The sequence below is a fragment of the Epinephelus lanceolatus genome, chromosome 20, assembly GCF_041903045.1.
Source record: "Epinephelus lanceolatus isolate andai-2023 chromosome 20, ASM4190304v1, whole genome shotgun sequence".
Taxonomy (NCBI): Eukaryota; Metazoa; Chordata; class Actinopteri; order Perciformes; family Serranidae; genus Epinephelus; species Epinephelus lanceolatus.
In genome coordinates, this window is record NC_135753.1 from 14680462 (window position 1) to 14696834 (window position 16373).

General features: G+C 39.5%; 2 protein-coding genes across 3 annotated transcripts in view; both read left to right on the plus strand.

Annotated features, from left to right (window-relative positions):
• Nucleotides 1-30: 30 nt before the first annotated feature.
• Nucleotides 31-9295, plus strand: med1l (mediator complex subunit 1-like). Of its 2 annotated transcripts, none has more exons than XM_033638783.2 (17): nt 31-232; nt 1510-1595; nt 2587-2662; nt 2751-2805; nt 2974-3100; nt 3173-3201; nt 3333-3404; nt 4226-4300; nt 6213-6289; nt 6357-6419; nt 6522-6633; nt 6746-6870; nt 6976-7094; nt 7211-7409; nt 7533-7628; nt 7732-7834; nt 8831-9295. In XM_033638783.2, exons 1-17 carry the CDS (start codon nt 181-183, stop codon nt 9186-9188), a joined length of 1824 nt encoding a protein of 607 aa, XP_033494674.1. In that variant the 5' UTR covers nt 31-180; the 3' UTR covers nt 9189-9295. The 2 variants fall into 2 exon arrangements, with proteins under 2 accessions (XP_033494674.1, XP_033494675.1); XM_033638784.2 differs by lacking the exon at nt 31-232 and adding an exon at nt 817-1017.
• A 4963-nt stretch (nt 9296-14258) lies between these two features.
• LOC117264438 (F-box/LRR-repeat protein 7) overlaps nt 14259-16373 on the plus strand; it is a 37017-nt gene continuing 34902 nt past the window's right edge. The window contains exon 1 of the mRNA XM_033638379.2: nt 14259-14703. Coding sequence (XP_033494270.1) covers nt 14667-14703 — 37 coding nt within the window. The 5' untranslated portion in view covers nt 14259-14666. The remainder of the gene's footprint in view (nt 14704-16373) is intronic.

Below are 16373 nucleotides of genomic sequence, written 5' to 3' on the forward strand. Positions count from 1 at the left end.
TCAATGTAAAGCCACTTTGTCACTAAAAAAACACCACCTAACAGCTATAAATAACATGATCATTTTAAAGATATTTTGCTTCGTGCGTGAACATAAAATACAGATTAAGGGCAGAGGACTGAACATGCAAGATAATGGACTAATTAGATAATCTGCATAAGTGTCAGCACCTTTGTTCAGATGGCGACCCTTTGTCAAGTCAGCAGGAGTGAAACAGACTTTCAGGAGCCAGGTATTGTTGGTTTGAAGTTGTTTTTATTTTATTTTACATAAATGAGTTAGTGCATTAAACATTTATATCCAAACAAAGATAATTTGTTATTAGTAATCCAAACATGGGTTTATTGTGAGGTAATGGGCTCCTGGGCACAGACATGCAAAAGGCCCCACCACCTTGTCTACATAGAAGGAACACACTAAGACTTAGTGGTGTTTTTTACCTAATATTGTTGTTTTGCACATCTTTGCAGTCGTTTTTTGTGGTTTTGTGTGTCTGTGATAATTGTGTGTGTGTGGTAAATTTGTGTCTCTGTGTGTCTTTAAAGGTAATTTTGAATCTTTTTGGTTGTCTTGTGTCTCTTTTTGGTTGTTTTTCCCCTTTTTATAATCATTTTGTGCCTGTGGTAATTTTGTGTGTGGAAAGTTTGCATCTCCCTGTAGTAGTTTGTGTCTCTCTGTAGTTGTCTGTGTCCCTTTGAGGTAATGTTATGTCTTTTCTAACAGTTTTTTGTCTCTTTCTGGTTGTTTCTTCCTTTTTTTTGTAAAAAAAATTTGTCTCTTAGTGGGTGTTTTGTACCTTTTTGTGGTTATTTTGTGTCTTTTTACAGTTCCTTTGTACCTCTTTGTGGTCTTTTTATGTCTCTTTGTTGTTGTTTTGTCCATTTTTGTAGTCTTTTTGTGGTTGTTTTGCACCTTTTGCAGTTATTTTGTGACTTTTTGCAGTTCCTTTGTACCTCTTTGGGGTCTTTTTGTGTCTCTTTGTGGTCATCTTGAGCCTCCCTTCTGGTTGGTACCAAGGTAAATATAAAAGAAGAAAAGGTCATGACATCAGTGACAGTGTTGCATGATGCTGACGTTTTATCTAAATATGCACATTCCTTTTTTGTTACTAGTCTCCAAACAGATCATGGCTCTGTCCAGCAGGTGCATCACACGCCCCTGTTTGGTCCAAGATAACTAACATTACATCATGATACATAAACAAGACAAGTCAGACCTATTATCACTGATCAGGCTCTGATTTTTCTTATTATTTTGACTGGACTTAATGATATATTATATTTTCCTTAGTTGGTACGTGTTAATTTAAGTGACATTTTGCAGGTGAAGGCCAGAGAGGGTCCCGACACTTTGGGCCCCTGTGCCTGCTTGGCCTGCTCTGTAATCCATCCATGATATATTTTTAAATGCCCAAAATTTGAAGAAAAAGCTGTTACATATTTAAGGCTGTGGGTATTGTAGTTTGAGTGTTATGACTGTTATTCTTTTCTCCTCTTTTGCATCCTTTAGTCATGAAGTCCATAATCTCTGGCCTACACTTGAAATTTGCAGAGAAGACATGGAATGAAACCTTTCAGCTTGTCCGAAGATGCATGGTAAGACAAACAAAATGCAGTAAACGCCTTTGTTTTCATCAGCATGTTAGTTTTAACTCCCCCTTTTTTACATATGCATATTAGCTCTATGCAGAGAAACATGAAGTGTCCTTAACTAAAAGTTGTTAAGACTTGTTACTGGATGACTTTCTAATATGATGATGTGCTGCAGATCAGGAACTGGTGTGGTCATGCACTGAGAATGAGCTCATCTATCCCGGAACACACAAGTCTTTGTTGTTGCATCAGTTTGTGCATTGACAGTTATTTGGATTCCCTTCAACAACATGGCATAATATGTGTAGTGAGCCTTTCTGAAACAAAACAAAGTAGTTTTTTTAGGTTGCCTTGTGGGCCTGGCTTTGTTTCTTGTAAACACTGTCTCATTTGGCGGGGCAGTCACTATCTGTTCTTTGGAAGAAGCTCCACTTGCAGATGTATATCATTTGAGTGTAGGTTTAGGGCCAAACATGCAAAGCCTCACAGATTCTGGTGTCTCTTACACTCAAGTGTTTTTAGCACTTCTATACTAACTTGTACGCCAAGGCTGTGAGTGGGTGTGTTAGTTTTCTTAAGATTTGTCATGGGTGGAGCAGCAGGGTAGATAATACTTTTTGGATTAATACAAAGTGGAGCTTGGCAGTGGTCAGTCTCTGGAGTCTGGTAAAGAAACTTGATTACTTGGTGGTCTGAAGTGATGTGTGGTCCAAAGGGCTAAGGCAGCTGGGAATAGTCATGCAGTTTCCTGCCAGCAGTGATGCTGAAGGGGACTTTTATAGTACCAGGCATCTCAGAAACAAAGCACTGAACGCAAAGAACATTGTAGTTTTTAAAAACATACCCATCCCAAAGTGTAAAGCATCCAAATGTCAACATTCTCTTTGCGATGGTGTCATGGGATGGGCTGGGAGGACCAAAGAGTGTTTACACAAGAATGACACTGACACACAACTACTCCATTGTTGTTTTTTTCTTCCCTTTGTCCCTCTAGGAAAAACCCAAAGATGAGTCCAAACACTACGAGCCACTTGTTAGATCTCTGGAGAGACTTCAGGAAGTGTTTAATGGTAAACAAACAGTATGCTAATGACTCCATATGTATCTTAGTACATGTATGTCACTTTAACTGTAAGTAAGCCAGCTTGTTTGTTTCAGTGTCCTCTATGAACACCATGAGGTCTCGTCTGGAAATGATCGCCAGTCAACAAGGGTAGAGAGTCAGCTTGTGATATTTGACATCACAGCCCAACAATATCTTTATTTTTTGTTAATCTAGTTTTTTTAAATTAACAAGATCCTCATTACAGGGCTTAATTTCTCTTGTAATATAATGTGGTGGTACAAATATCCTCCCATATTCCCACTCTGTCACCCCTAGAATGGGCTTTCACATCACCGAGGCCACATGCTACCTGACAGCCGATTTGTTCTACCTGGAGGTGGTGCTGCTGCCGTGTGGCGGGGTGGAGGAAGTGAAAGTAGCCCCACATGGAGGATCCCCTGTGGTAAGTAGATTACATCTCCAGTCACATTACTCTGTATGCTCTGTGTGATAATAAAATGAAATTGTCTTGCAGCCCAGTGAGTCCCTTCTTCAGCTGCTGAGGTAAGCGTTGGAGTGATGATAAATTTTAAATGTTGACATTTTGCTTGCGAGATTAAGATGACGGGGCTGTTTCAGTGATTACCTGAAGATAAATTGCTTTAGATGCTGATAGAACTGTTCTTTTGGCACAGGTCAAAAGAATTTGCTGAGTTCTCCATGAAGCTGGCAGGACTGGTCAACCAGTACAACATCCCAGGAGACAAGTACCCACTCTTAAAGGGACAGTTCACCCTAAAATCAAAAACACATATTTCTCCTCTTACCTGTAGTGGTATTTATCAATCTAGATAGTTTTGGTGTAAGTTTCTGAGTGTTGCCGATATCGGCTGTAGAGTGTCTGACAACAGCAATGTCTCTTTCCAGAAATCATGACCGGTTACTCAAGATAATCCACAGACCTTGTTGTGAGCAGTTTCATATAGGAGCTATTTTCGGTCTACCGAACTGCACCTGCCAACCAAATCACCATGCAGAAGGAAGCATGCATCCACTGTTAGTTCACCTAGCACCACTGAGCTAGCTAACGTCACAGCTCAGCCAAGGAGGACACCATTAATGTTTACATTTTGCACTGTCACAAGCACAAGCCTTTCATCCATGAGTAGATGCACTCTTCCTTCCACGCCCTATAGAGTATGGAGGTGTAGTTAAGTAGAAAAAATATAGTTCCTACATGAAACTGCTCACAACAAGGTCTGTGGATTATCTTCAGTAACTGGATCATGATTTCTGAAAAGAGACATTGCTGTTGAGTTTCTCAAATGTATTTTTTGGCACTTTGAGCACCACAAGCTGAGTGCCATCTAGTTCCATTATATTGGAGAGAAGGCGAACATCTCTAAGGCTGATATCTCAAACACTCAGTGACTCTCACCAGAACAATCTAGACTGCTATAAAGCACAACAGCTAAGAGGCAAAATATGTATTTTGATTCTGGGGTGAACTGTCTCTTAAAAATACTTTTAAACCTTTATAATTGTAGGCCTCTTGCAGTCATTTAACCATTTGTCTTTTTTGTTTCAGTGAAAACAAATTAAAATTGTTTACATCTCTGCAATGCCTTGGGAAGGACTTACAGAAAATATCACAACTGCATAGGTAAGTGACATGGGATTGAATTTTATTTATCCCAAGAGAAGTTGTTGTGCAGAAGTTGCAGTACAATGTAGTAAAAGAGTCCAAATATATAGAGTTCAAACAAAGAAAATAGAACAATAAAAGATTATCAGTAAGCTGCAAAAAACAAATGTACCACAATGTCAGAAATGTACTGTAATAATAATAATAACCTTAATCTATTAAGCGCTTTTCAAATCAGAGTTACAAAGTGCTTTACATGTCAATAATGAAAACAGACAAGACATAAAAACAAACTTTTTAATGAACTGATAAAAACACTTTGGTATATAAAAACTGTGGAAATAAGAATTAACTTAAAAACTTAAAAGAGATCACTGACTCTGCCGACCTGATCCCTCAGGCAGACCGTTCCAGAGCTTCGGGGCCCTGACAGCAAAAGCTCTGTCCACTTTAGTTTTCAGCCAGGCCTCTGGAACATACAAAAGACCTCTGCCTGAGGACCCTGAAGTACGTCCTGGCATGAACGGTACTACAAGGTTGGAGATATAGCTGGGAGGGAGACAATGAAGAGCCTTAAAAGTGATCTTAAAATTTATTCTGAAACATACTGGGAGCCAGTGTGAAGAGACTAAAACTGGAGTGATGTGATCACGGCTCTTGGTTCTGGTTAAAAGCCTGGCAGCTGAATTCTGCACAGAAATGTAAACAGGTTAATGGCGGAGATCATAAAAATACTAACTGGTGAACAGCAGGGTGCACATTAAGAATGGCCAAAAACTTGTCATGCAATAATTGATTTGTCGAGATTGTAACACATTTTTTGGCATTCTTATGGTTGTTCATCATATGATAGTAACACAAATTTGATATTCAGAATCTTAACCTGATGTGTTTCCAGGTGGGTTTTCACATCCAAAGAATTTGCTTTGGTGCATAACATAAACACAGTGAGGGGGAAATGAAACTAAGAATGAAAACAAGCGTTGCAAAAATCGAGAAATATACATTCAGAATCGAATGAAATTATAATAAAAATATGAAAAAATGAAGAGTATCACAATACAAGTACAATATGTCTGAATTAAAATGAAAGAGCTTTTGCCATTCTTAGAGGTGGTAATTTGTGCAGAACACACATTCAAATTTGGCCCCTCCTATCAGGCTCAACTGCGCGCTGCCCCTACCCCTCCCGGCAGTTGGGTGTTACACAAAATGATTCAAAGCTCAATCCTCACACTACATCAAGCCATATATTAGCTAAACATAAAGTTATTTGCATTGGTTGATAGTCGGAATTAGCCTCCACAACAAACTACATAGGAATTACAGTTGTTGTAATGGAAAAGTTGATAAATTAGCAAACTAGCACAAGCTAACCGGCCTGTATTTGGGATTTACCTGTCCAACAGAAAGCAGGCCAACTCCGCGTCGCTGTACATCCCGAGCCTCTCCTTCAATGCTCGAAAGCGGGTGAAAGCCACCCCGATATTCACACAAGTTTTGGCCCGTGCTTTATCGGCTCGGCATTTTGCCTCACTCACATTGAATTTCCTTGTCTTTGTGGGTACGTCTGTATCCGCCATTTCTCCCGGGTGTACAGAGCCCGGAGGTACGGAAGAAGGCTTCACAGAAGAGGTTCAGGCAAGGTTTGCGCTGGTGCACGCTCGGACACACTCGGGCACGGCACCTGAGCTCTCTCATTGGCTGGGGAAATCTCCGCCCAGAAGCGGCCCGAGCTCACAAAAACATCAACATACAGTTAAAGGGCAGGAGCTCTGCAAACAGAGTCACCACCACACATGAGTAGAAGCCCATAGGTGATGATTAAGCAGGATTTCATTTGTATATGTCTATATTTTGTTTTGTTTGAAAATCCTCCAGATCCTACCTTTAATACTTTTTTGAATCTGCACTGCTTTTGTGCTTTCAGGGTGCCGGAGGACTCTGCCCCCGAGATGGACGTGATTAACAATGGCAGGATTGGGCTTCTGATAGCTGGAAAAGAAGGTACGTAAATTAAAGTTAAGTTATGCATCTATATTTTCTTCAATTAATATTTAATTTATCACTCTAGATCGCCCCCTGACGATCCAGTTCTATATCACCCCAACTGATGAAATGAAGACCTCAGATTTAAGTAAGATGTTGAAGCTCCTGCCACAAACAAGGCACATTCCTATATACATGTCAGGTCTTCAAAAGTGCCTGCTGTCCTTTTAAAAGCTCTTGTTTTTCAAAGAAATGATCGATGCAGAGAGAGTCATCCAGGCAGCCCAGGTGACTGTAGGTGTCAGCGATGCGACCCACAAGCTTCAGATGGCATCTGTGCTCCCGCAGCTGGACCCCCAGGGGTAACATCTTACCGTTCAATCTCTCACTCAACAGGATACCAATCATTTTACACCCCACAGTGAATGTGAATGTCAGTGCCGGTGGTGTTGATTTAGTAATGTCCTGTGGCAGTTCTCCTGTGTTCCTGCCGTTAAGTGAGGCGCCACATGAGCCGCTGTCTGCCTGCTTTGTCCTCAAACTGCAGCCGGCCATACCAATGATGTTGTCTTTTGTAAACAAGCTCAAACAAACTACAGGTCAGAGTAAAGATTAGACGTTTTAAAAAGTTTTCTATTTGGAAGAAGAGCCCAAAAGCATCACCCCATCTCATGCTCTCTTTTTCCTCTTCTGCGGTTTCATAGATGTGGCCATACCAGACGTTGACCTGCAGTGGGCACCATTCCCCCAACTTCTGATGAGACATTCAAGTGCAAACAGCCATGGGGAGACATTAGATGAGCAGGATACTGTTTTTACAGTGGTATGTGATCAGCACATTTTAAAGCTCACCACAAAAGGTCATTTCAAGCTGAATTATTATACAAGCCTTCAGATGTACAGCATGGCATAAAAGGAATCAGTACTTTTTCTGTGCAGCCTCTTCCTGGTGGTGTGATGCACAGTTACATCCTCCCCGGAGCTGCATGGGAGGTGCCTGCTCAGAGAGGGACTGTCATGGACAGTATTCCCTTCACCCACCCTGCCCACATCCCGGCCCTGCTGGAGCTGCTTCGACATCAGTGTACCATCAACACCCTGCTGAGGAGCTGCTTCACCTCTCAGTGTGCTGGAACAGGTAGGACAATTTTTTTTGTACATCACACAAATCAGTTAGAATAGACAGAGACATTCATGCAAAGTCGGCAGGACTATTTTTAAACATTAATTAGATGGTTTATTGATTTGATTCTGCTATCAGGTTCAGTTTGTGACCTGCACTTTGAAGTCCGTCCAGAGACTGAGACCAGCTTTTCTGTGACCTTCCACCGACCTGACACTGACTCCCTCGCTGTTTGTGAGCACTTGCCACAGAATACTACTTTTAACTGATTAGTTTGGATCCTTTTTACCCATAGTGTGTGTACTTTTAATTTATATATTTATTTTTTTGGCCACAGTGCTGGTGAATGTACCCAATGCTCGTGAGATCATCTGCACTTTGTTCGGAGCAGGAATAAAGGATCCCTGTACAGATGAATACCTCTCCACTGTCATGAGAAGGTATGGCTTCGAGCTTGTATCAACCCTTTATTTCCCTCCAGTGTGAGATTGTTTTGGATTGAGTTTGACATGTTTCCCATGATTGTGTCTAAGTGACTAATGGAGACAACAATTTTCGAAATGGGTACAGCATTGAGCAAGACAACAGGCTGCAATGTGACCACTCAGGGCATCTTGTGCATCGTCAGTTTGCGTTCACTAAAAATGATGTTTTTGCCACTGACAGGCTCAGATTGTTGCAAGTGTCTGACAGCATTATAGAAAGGATCCCTACAGGGATAGACCTTTTTGTTATAAAGTAAGAACCTTTTTTCTTCCCCTGGAACTGCCCCAAAATCGCTTTTGCCTAACCTACCAGACTACATTTAAATTAACTTGATTTTAGCATGTATAGAGCCAATATATTTTTGCATCTTACTGGGGGTATTAAAGGACTATTTCAACCAAACCAGAGTTTGTGATTGTTGGAACAGTGAAAAGACGAACCTAGATAGTTTTTGTAAGTTTTTATTTTGTTTTTGTTGACTTTGAATTAAGTGTTTTTATGATGATTAAATTGCTTTTTATTTAAATGAAGCCTGGTGGGTTTGGCCATAGCAATCTAAGGGCTGTTTCTGGATAAAGAAAAATTATCATACTTTTTAATCAGAAGCTCTATCTCTGTAGGGATCCTTTTCACGACGTTGTTGGACACTCAGAAAAACAATCTGAGCCTGTCAGTGGCATAAACAAGCACTTAGTGGACGTAAATTGACAGTGCACAAATGCCTTGAGTGGTTATTTTGCAGCCTGTTTTGTGGCCGCCAGCTGCAGCAGTCTCACTCAATACTGGAACAATTTCAAAAATTGTTGTTGTTCTCATTATGCACTTAGACACATAAATAAGGGAAAATAGGGTCCAGGTTGAAAATTACTTAAGTAACCCATTAAGAGTGTGGAAAGCTGACATCTTTGCATTTTGGCCTCAGCCTGATCTTTTCTGTTACTGTGCCTCAGGTTCATGTCCATTCCCGTGACCTTGAGGACATTATACTGCAAGCTAGAGGAGATCACCTCTGCCCCACATTCTCCCAGCCATCCGGCCACCACAGAGGCTGAAAATGACCACTCGGCGCCCTCGAGCACCGCTGTGACTGACACCAACGGCGCCTTGACTGCGTACTCCCATAGTGCAGCTGTGCCAGAAGACAGCTTCAGTGTTTCTGGTTCGGCCTGCTGTGCCATATCTGTTGCCAAATCTGAGCTCCTTCCTGAAATAAACTCAAGTCCTGTTGTCAACCCTTACCCGTTCACTGCTGTGGGTGTGTTTTCACACTGGATGTCTAATGATGGCCAACTGTCAGAGCTGATCTGAGACTGTATGTTTACATGTGATGACCTATAGGTTAAAATGTGTCATTTTTTAAGGGTTAAATAAATGTTTTGGCAAAATAACATCACCATTAAACATGTCATTTGTAACTTGCATCTGGTCATTTTCTCTCAGCTAGAGATGCTGTGTCACTGCAGCAGTTTAAGTTAATCCAGTTAGTGTATGATCACATCCATCTCCTGCAGAGAGCTACAGCGTTTCTTACGTTGCATTCCAGTGTGGCAGAGATTGCTGCCTGTAAAGGTTTGAGGTTTGGCATTTGACCTCCCTCAGACAGCCAAGAGCCCAGTTGATTGGTACCATGTGAGCCAATCAAACATTGTTAAAGTGCATTCTTGATGGCTCGTAAGAGTAAAGCAGAGATCAACACACTGAAATAAGAAATGCTGGATGCATAAATAATATCAAGGGTAGGGCTTGATTAAATATTACAGATCACACTTAGTCATTTTTCCCCCTCTTAAAACTACATTTTAGTGCAATAAATGAATTACAGTTGGTGTGAAAGTGTAGGAGTTCAATACCTTTGTGGAATGGAAACTCCACAGTCTGAAATATCTTAGTTTTCCTGGGTGCCGGCCAGGACAGCTACCAATAAAGCACACGTATACTATCAGACATATTTTGCCATGCAATGCAAAGAAGCAAAATATGCATACAGAAAGCTCCATCGTGCTGTTTGCACAAAGAAAAACAGAGTACTCTTTCTAAGGTGTGCAGCTTTCTTGAGTTTTCCTCTGGATACATGGATAGGTTACTGAATGGGCCTATCAGGCACAAGGGCCTAAAGTACCAGAGACCCCCCCCCTGGTCTTCACCCACATAATGTCAGACAAATAAACAAGTACTGACCAGGAAGGGACACAAAAAGACCACAAAGAGATTAGAAGGAACTGCAAAGTGATACAAATTTACTCCGAAAGGGGCAAAATACAAACAACCACAAAGAAACAAAGCAACCAACATAGGACAAAAATTCCTCAGAGCAAACATTCACTACAGGGGCAAAACAACCAGAGAGAAAAATGACTGCAAAGAGACCCAAAACAACTACAGAGACAAAAAAGACACAAAATGACTTCAGAGAAAGAGAAAACAACTACAAAGACACAAACAACTGCCTCAGAGATACCAAATGTCTAAAAAAAGAAAAGAAAATGGCCACAAAGAGATGCAAAAGAACTTCAAAGAGACACAAGATTATTTCAAAGTAAATTAACTACAAAAAGGGACAAAACAACCACCACAACAACAAAATGTCCAGAAAAGAAACAAAATTATCACAGACTCAAAAAGACCACAAAGAGATGCAAAAAAAGCCCTCAGAGATACAAAATTACTTGAAAGTAAAAGAACTACAAAAAGTGGGTTCACAACCAACCAATGACCAAAAAAGACACAAAATTACTAAAAGAAGGAGCAAAACAACCCGAAAGAGACACAAAATGGCTCCAAAGAAACACAACATGACAACAAAGAGACACACAACAAAATGTCCAGAAGAGAAACAAAATTATCACAAAGAGGCTCAAAAAGACCACAAAAAGATGCAAAAAAACCCCTCAGACATACAAAGTTACTTCAAAGTAAAATAACTACAAAAAGTGGGTAAACAACTGACCAATGACCAAAAAAGACACAAATTTACTAAAAGAAGGGGCAAAACAACCTGAAAGACACAAAGACACAAATAACTTCAAACAGCCAGAAAAGATGCAAAATGACCTCAAAGAAACACAAAAAAACAACAAAGTAACACACAACTGAGGCACAAAATGTCTAAAAAAGAAACAAAATGACCAAAGCAACACAAACAGACCAGTAAGAGATGCAAAAGAACTTCAAAGTCACACAGGATGACTTCAGTAACTACAAAAAGAGGCAAAACAACCCAAGGGAGACACAAAATGGCTCCAAAGAAACACAACACAACCACTAAGAGACACACAACTGCCTCAGAGACACAAAATGTCCAAAAAAGAAACAAAATTATCACAGAGACTCAAAAAGAGATGCAAAAAACCTCAGACACAAAATTACTTCAAAGTAAAAGAACTACAAAAAGTGGGTAAACAATAAACCAATGACCAAAAAAGACACAAAATTACTAAAAGAAGGGGCAAAACAACGTGAAAGAGACACAAATAACTTCAGAGACCAAAAAAACAGCCAGAAAAGATGCAAAATGACTTCAAAGAAACACAAAACAACGACAGAGAGACACACAACTGCCTCAGAGACACAAAATGTCTAAAAAAAGAAACAAAATGACCACAAAGAGACTCAAAAAGAGATGCAAAAGAACTTCAAAGAGACACAAAATTACTTCAAAGTAAAGTAACCACAAAAAGGGGCGAAACAATCCAAAAGAGATACAAAAATGACTTTAAAGAAACACAAAACAACTACAAAGAGACACACAACTGCCTCAGAAACATAAGATGTCCAAAACAGAATTAAAATGATCACAAAGAGATACAAAGCCACACAAAGATGCACGGCGCCAGCAAAGAGATGCAAAATGACCACACACAACATTACTACAAAGAGAAGCAAAACAACAACAACTAAGAAGAGGTAAAATCACAACAAGGTTTGTGTGTCTTGCTTCTATGTAGCAGAGGTGGTGGGGCCTTTAACATGTCTATGCCCAGGGACCCATTGACTCATAATCTGCCCATGCTTGGACACAAGAGATAGCTTTAAACTAGCACTGTCTCCTCTATAAATTTACTTTTAATGCTGTGTTTGTGTAGAGTTAAACTTACGCCAAATTCCCTTTAAAATTATTCAAATTGGCAGAATATGTGCCTATATGGAAACAAACAAACACACCCACAAATCATCTACAGAAGATTAACTTTTACTGTCTGCTCAGGATAAGTTAAAGCATTTTCCATTGTGTTATAACAAGAGAAAAGTAACCCTTGATCTTTTCATGAATAGTATATTTGAGATCAAATGAAAGTTTATTAACCTGTGTATCTAATTAGAGAGCATGAGTCAGTATAGACTAAAATATCCCGTCATCTTCAGTGGATCTGTCGGTTGTGTGCATTTAGAAAGGAATTTCAACATGTATCCAGAATAATAAGTCGCCTGTCAACGGCAGACAACTGGTTTTGTCCTGAGACTTTACTTCTGGATATCCGATGACCTGTGTGGCTGCTATTCATAGACACATTCCCACATGTGTGGTTAAACCATTCTCTTCTTTCAGCAGGCCTATATCCTCAGAATATTTAGGAGATTATGTGTCCTCAGTTCTGATTGGCCGAGTCTCTTAAAGTCACACCTGTGGTGATGACATAATGCTTTAATATTAATGAGCTACATAAGAGAAAATAACTTCATGGGGCTGTGACTGCTTCTATTATAGACCATGAGTGTGTTATTCCAGTGGTGGAAGTACATTTGCTCAAGTACTGTACTTAAGTACAATTCTGAGGCACTTGTACTTGAGTATTTACATTATCTGCTACTTTATAATCTATTTGTACTCCACTTCAGGGTCAGATATTATACTTTTCATTCCACTGTTTGGTGAAGTTAATTAATAGTTACTTTGAAGATTCACATTAATTACACAAAATCCAATTACAAATCAATGATGATGTATTAATATAGGTGAAGTTAAGGAAAAACTTTAGAGAATCCAGGGGGATTTTTATAAACTAAATGGCAGTATATAGAGTAAATAATATTATTAAGTAATGCATCAATGATTATAATCCACATGGGCAGATTATGAGACAGTGGACCCCTGAGCACAGATATGCAAAAGGACCCACCACCTCTGTTACACAGGAGCCAGAAACACAGACTTTGTGGTGGTTTTGTCTCTTTTTGTTGTTGTTTTGATCTCTTTGTAGTTGTTCTGCATCTTTTTATGGTTTTGTGTTTCTTTGACATCATTTTGTGTATTTTTTTTATGTTTTGTGTCTCTTTTAGGTTATTTTTGGTCTCTCTTTGTGGTTGTTTTGTCCCTTTTTGTAGTCATTTTGTGTCTTTCAGGTCATTTTGTGTGTCTTTGAAATCATTTTATGTCTCTTTAGGGTCATTTTGTGTCTCTTGGCGGTTGTTTGGTCACTTTTTATAGTTATTTTGTGTGTCTTTTGGGTCATTTTATGTCTCTTTGTGGTTGTTTTGTCCCTTTTTGTAATTATTTTGGGTCTTTGATGTCATTTCGTGTCTCTTTAGGGTCATTTTATGTCTCTTGGCAGCTGTTTGATCACTTTTTATAGTTATTTTGTGTGTCTTTTGGGTCATTTTATGTCTCTTTGAAGTCATTTTGTGTCTGTGTTTTTTTGTCCCATTTTGTAATTATTTTGGGTCTTTGAAGTCATTTTGTGTCTCTTTAGAGTCATTTTCTGTTTCTTGGCAGTTATTTGATCACTTTTTGTAGTTGTTTTGTGTGTCTTTTAGGTCATTTTATGGCTCTTTGGCTCTATGTGGTTGTTTTGTCTTCTTTGTTGTTGTTTTGTGTCAGTTTGAAGTCCTTTTTACTCTCTAATGTAATTTTTTGCCTCTTAGGTCATTTTGTGTGTCCTTGGAGTCATTTTGTGTCTCTCTGTGGTTGTCTTGCCACTTCTTGTTGTTATTTTGTGTTTCTCTGAGATGCTTTTTCATCTTTGATCTCGTTTTGTGTCTTTTTTTGGTCATATTTTATCTCTTTGAGGTCATTTTGTGGGTTTGTGGGCCTGTGCCCAGTAGCGTCCTTCAGTAATCCACCCATTATAATCCATAAATATAATGTAGCCTCCATTATTTTGAAATTAGCCCTTTCTGCACAATGACTTATTTTGCTTTTGGTGCTTTAAGTAGCCTACATTTTGATTCTATCACTTTTGTATTTCAGTAAAAAAATCTAACGCATGCCTTTTACTTTTACCCAAGAATTTCTACACTGTGGCACTGCTACTTTTATTCAAGATCTGAGTAACTTCTTCCACCAGTGTTTGTGAGTCACAGTCAGTCTTTGGCTTATCTTTCTTTAAATATCCACATCTCCCTCCCTGGTCTGCGGTCTCTTTAAATCCAGATCCAGCGGAGGAGAGCTGGGAGTCCTCACTAACTCGTCTGGCCGCTATGATTGCCCGCACTCAGCCTGATAAACAGCTGCTTACCATTTAGGGCACTTCACAAAACTTTTCTCCTAACTCCTCGAATCTGGGATTTTTTTTTTCCTTCCTTTCTGCGTTCACCGCTCTTTGTCTGTGGATGTTTCAGATATAGAAAGTCTGCACCGCTGGAAGAAGCTCGAGTCTGGACTCTAGGTTTGCGTAATGCTGAGGCGTCCTCTGTTCAACATCTGGATTAACTATTTGGAGTCAGAGCTAGCGGCCCTGCACAAAACTCTTGAGTGTCTCGCCTATCTTTGTGGAAAGACTGCCCTTTTCTCTGGAATTTAACCTCCTTTTGATACACCGGGTTTTGCGCATAGATTATGTATTCTTTAAAATGGGTGCGAACAATGGAAAACAGTATGGAAGCGAGGGTAAGTGCTCTTATTACCACTCTGAGACACGTTTTATTTGAATACCACATAGAAGAAAGTATTTTTAAATCAAACTAGACTCCACAAAGGCTGCCATGTTACCGCTATCTGCTACAGTTTACCTCATAAACTATACACAGGAACAATGCACAGCTTCTTTTAGGATCCTTGGGTTTGTCCCTTAGAAGTGACCTAGCTTCAAACTAGCACTATTCCCTCTATATCTTTCATCTTCTTACACTAAGTGTTCTCTGTCTGTGTGTAGAGTTGTGCCAAACTCCATTTAGAAATCTTTAAACTGTGAGAATATATGCTCATATGGAGCTGCTGGCAACGTTTGGCTCCATATTACCCACTTTTTCATACGTTTTAAAGATGTGCAACGTTTATATTCTTCATATAAGATACATAGTGACATCTGGTGGTCATATTTTAAACACTTGCAGAAGTTGAAACAAAAAATAAGCCACGTCTGGATTTTTTACCCAAATTTTCTCCAGAAAATTAACTTTTATAGTCTGTCTAGCTTCAGTTACAGCCATTTAACATCATATTCTATTAAAAATGTAGGAGGCAACATGTGCTATAAGTTGCATAGGTGCTATTTGACATGCACATATTTAAGTTAGTAGCAAAGGTGATATTTCAGACCAGCCACACAGTCAGGTTAAATCAACCACCACCTCACATAATCACTCAAAAACAGCTGACTTAGCAGAGCAGTGAGTTCATCAGACAACAGCACGTAGCATAATTTATTGCAGATTTTTCAAGGAGTGTATTCCTGCAGGATTCGTGGAGGTGGGTCAAAGGACAAGAGTGTTTGGGCATGTGGGCACTTAGTCACTCTTATCTTGATGGGAGCCAGTTCCACAGATTTTTGTGCAAAATCCCTTAAAGTGTTTGCTATGTGATTTGGCAGCCATTTTGTGCATATTGGTCAATGTCATATGATTCTTATGTACAAAAATGTGTAGAAGACACCTTGGAAATAGCTATTTCAATGAAAAATGTGTTAAAGTTTCTGTGGAGAAAGCTCCTCCTTGGATGGTTTCTTATAGTGGATTCACCTTAAAGGTCCAGTGTGTAGGATTTAGGGGCACCCATTGGCAGAAATGGAATATTATAGGTAAGTAAGTTTTCTTAAGTGTATAATCAGCTGAAAATAGGAGTGGTCATGTTTTTGTTACCTTAGAATGAGTCATTTATATCTAGGTAGCAGGTCCCTCTCCATGGAGTCCACCATGTTGCTACAGTAGCCCAGAACCGAAAAACCAAACACTAGCTGTAGATAGGGCGATTCATGTTTTCACATTGGCCGCCCTAGTTAGCAGCTCTTCTGTGATGAGCCAAACAGCATAAGAAAAACACTGATTTCTTACATAAAACTGCTTTATCTAGTGTTTATACCAGTTTTAATCAATGGGTCCATTTGTTTTGGAGAGAAAAAGACCCCTGTGGATAATTCGGCTCCCAGAACATATTTCCACGTCAGGATTTTAAGTTATCGGAGAAAAAAGGTGAGCACACATTAGCAGGTGCTGGGCTAGCTGCCTGTCAAGCCAAACAGCATTGGACAAATACTAATTTGTAATGTGAAACTGCTTCAATCAGTGATTTTACTAGTTTTAATCAGCTGGTATGTTTGTTTTTGAGAGAAGGAGACCACT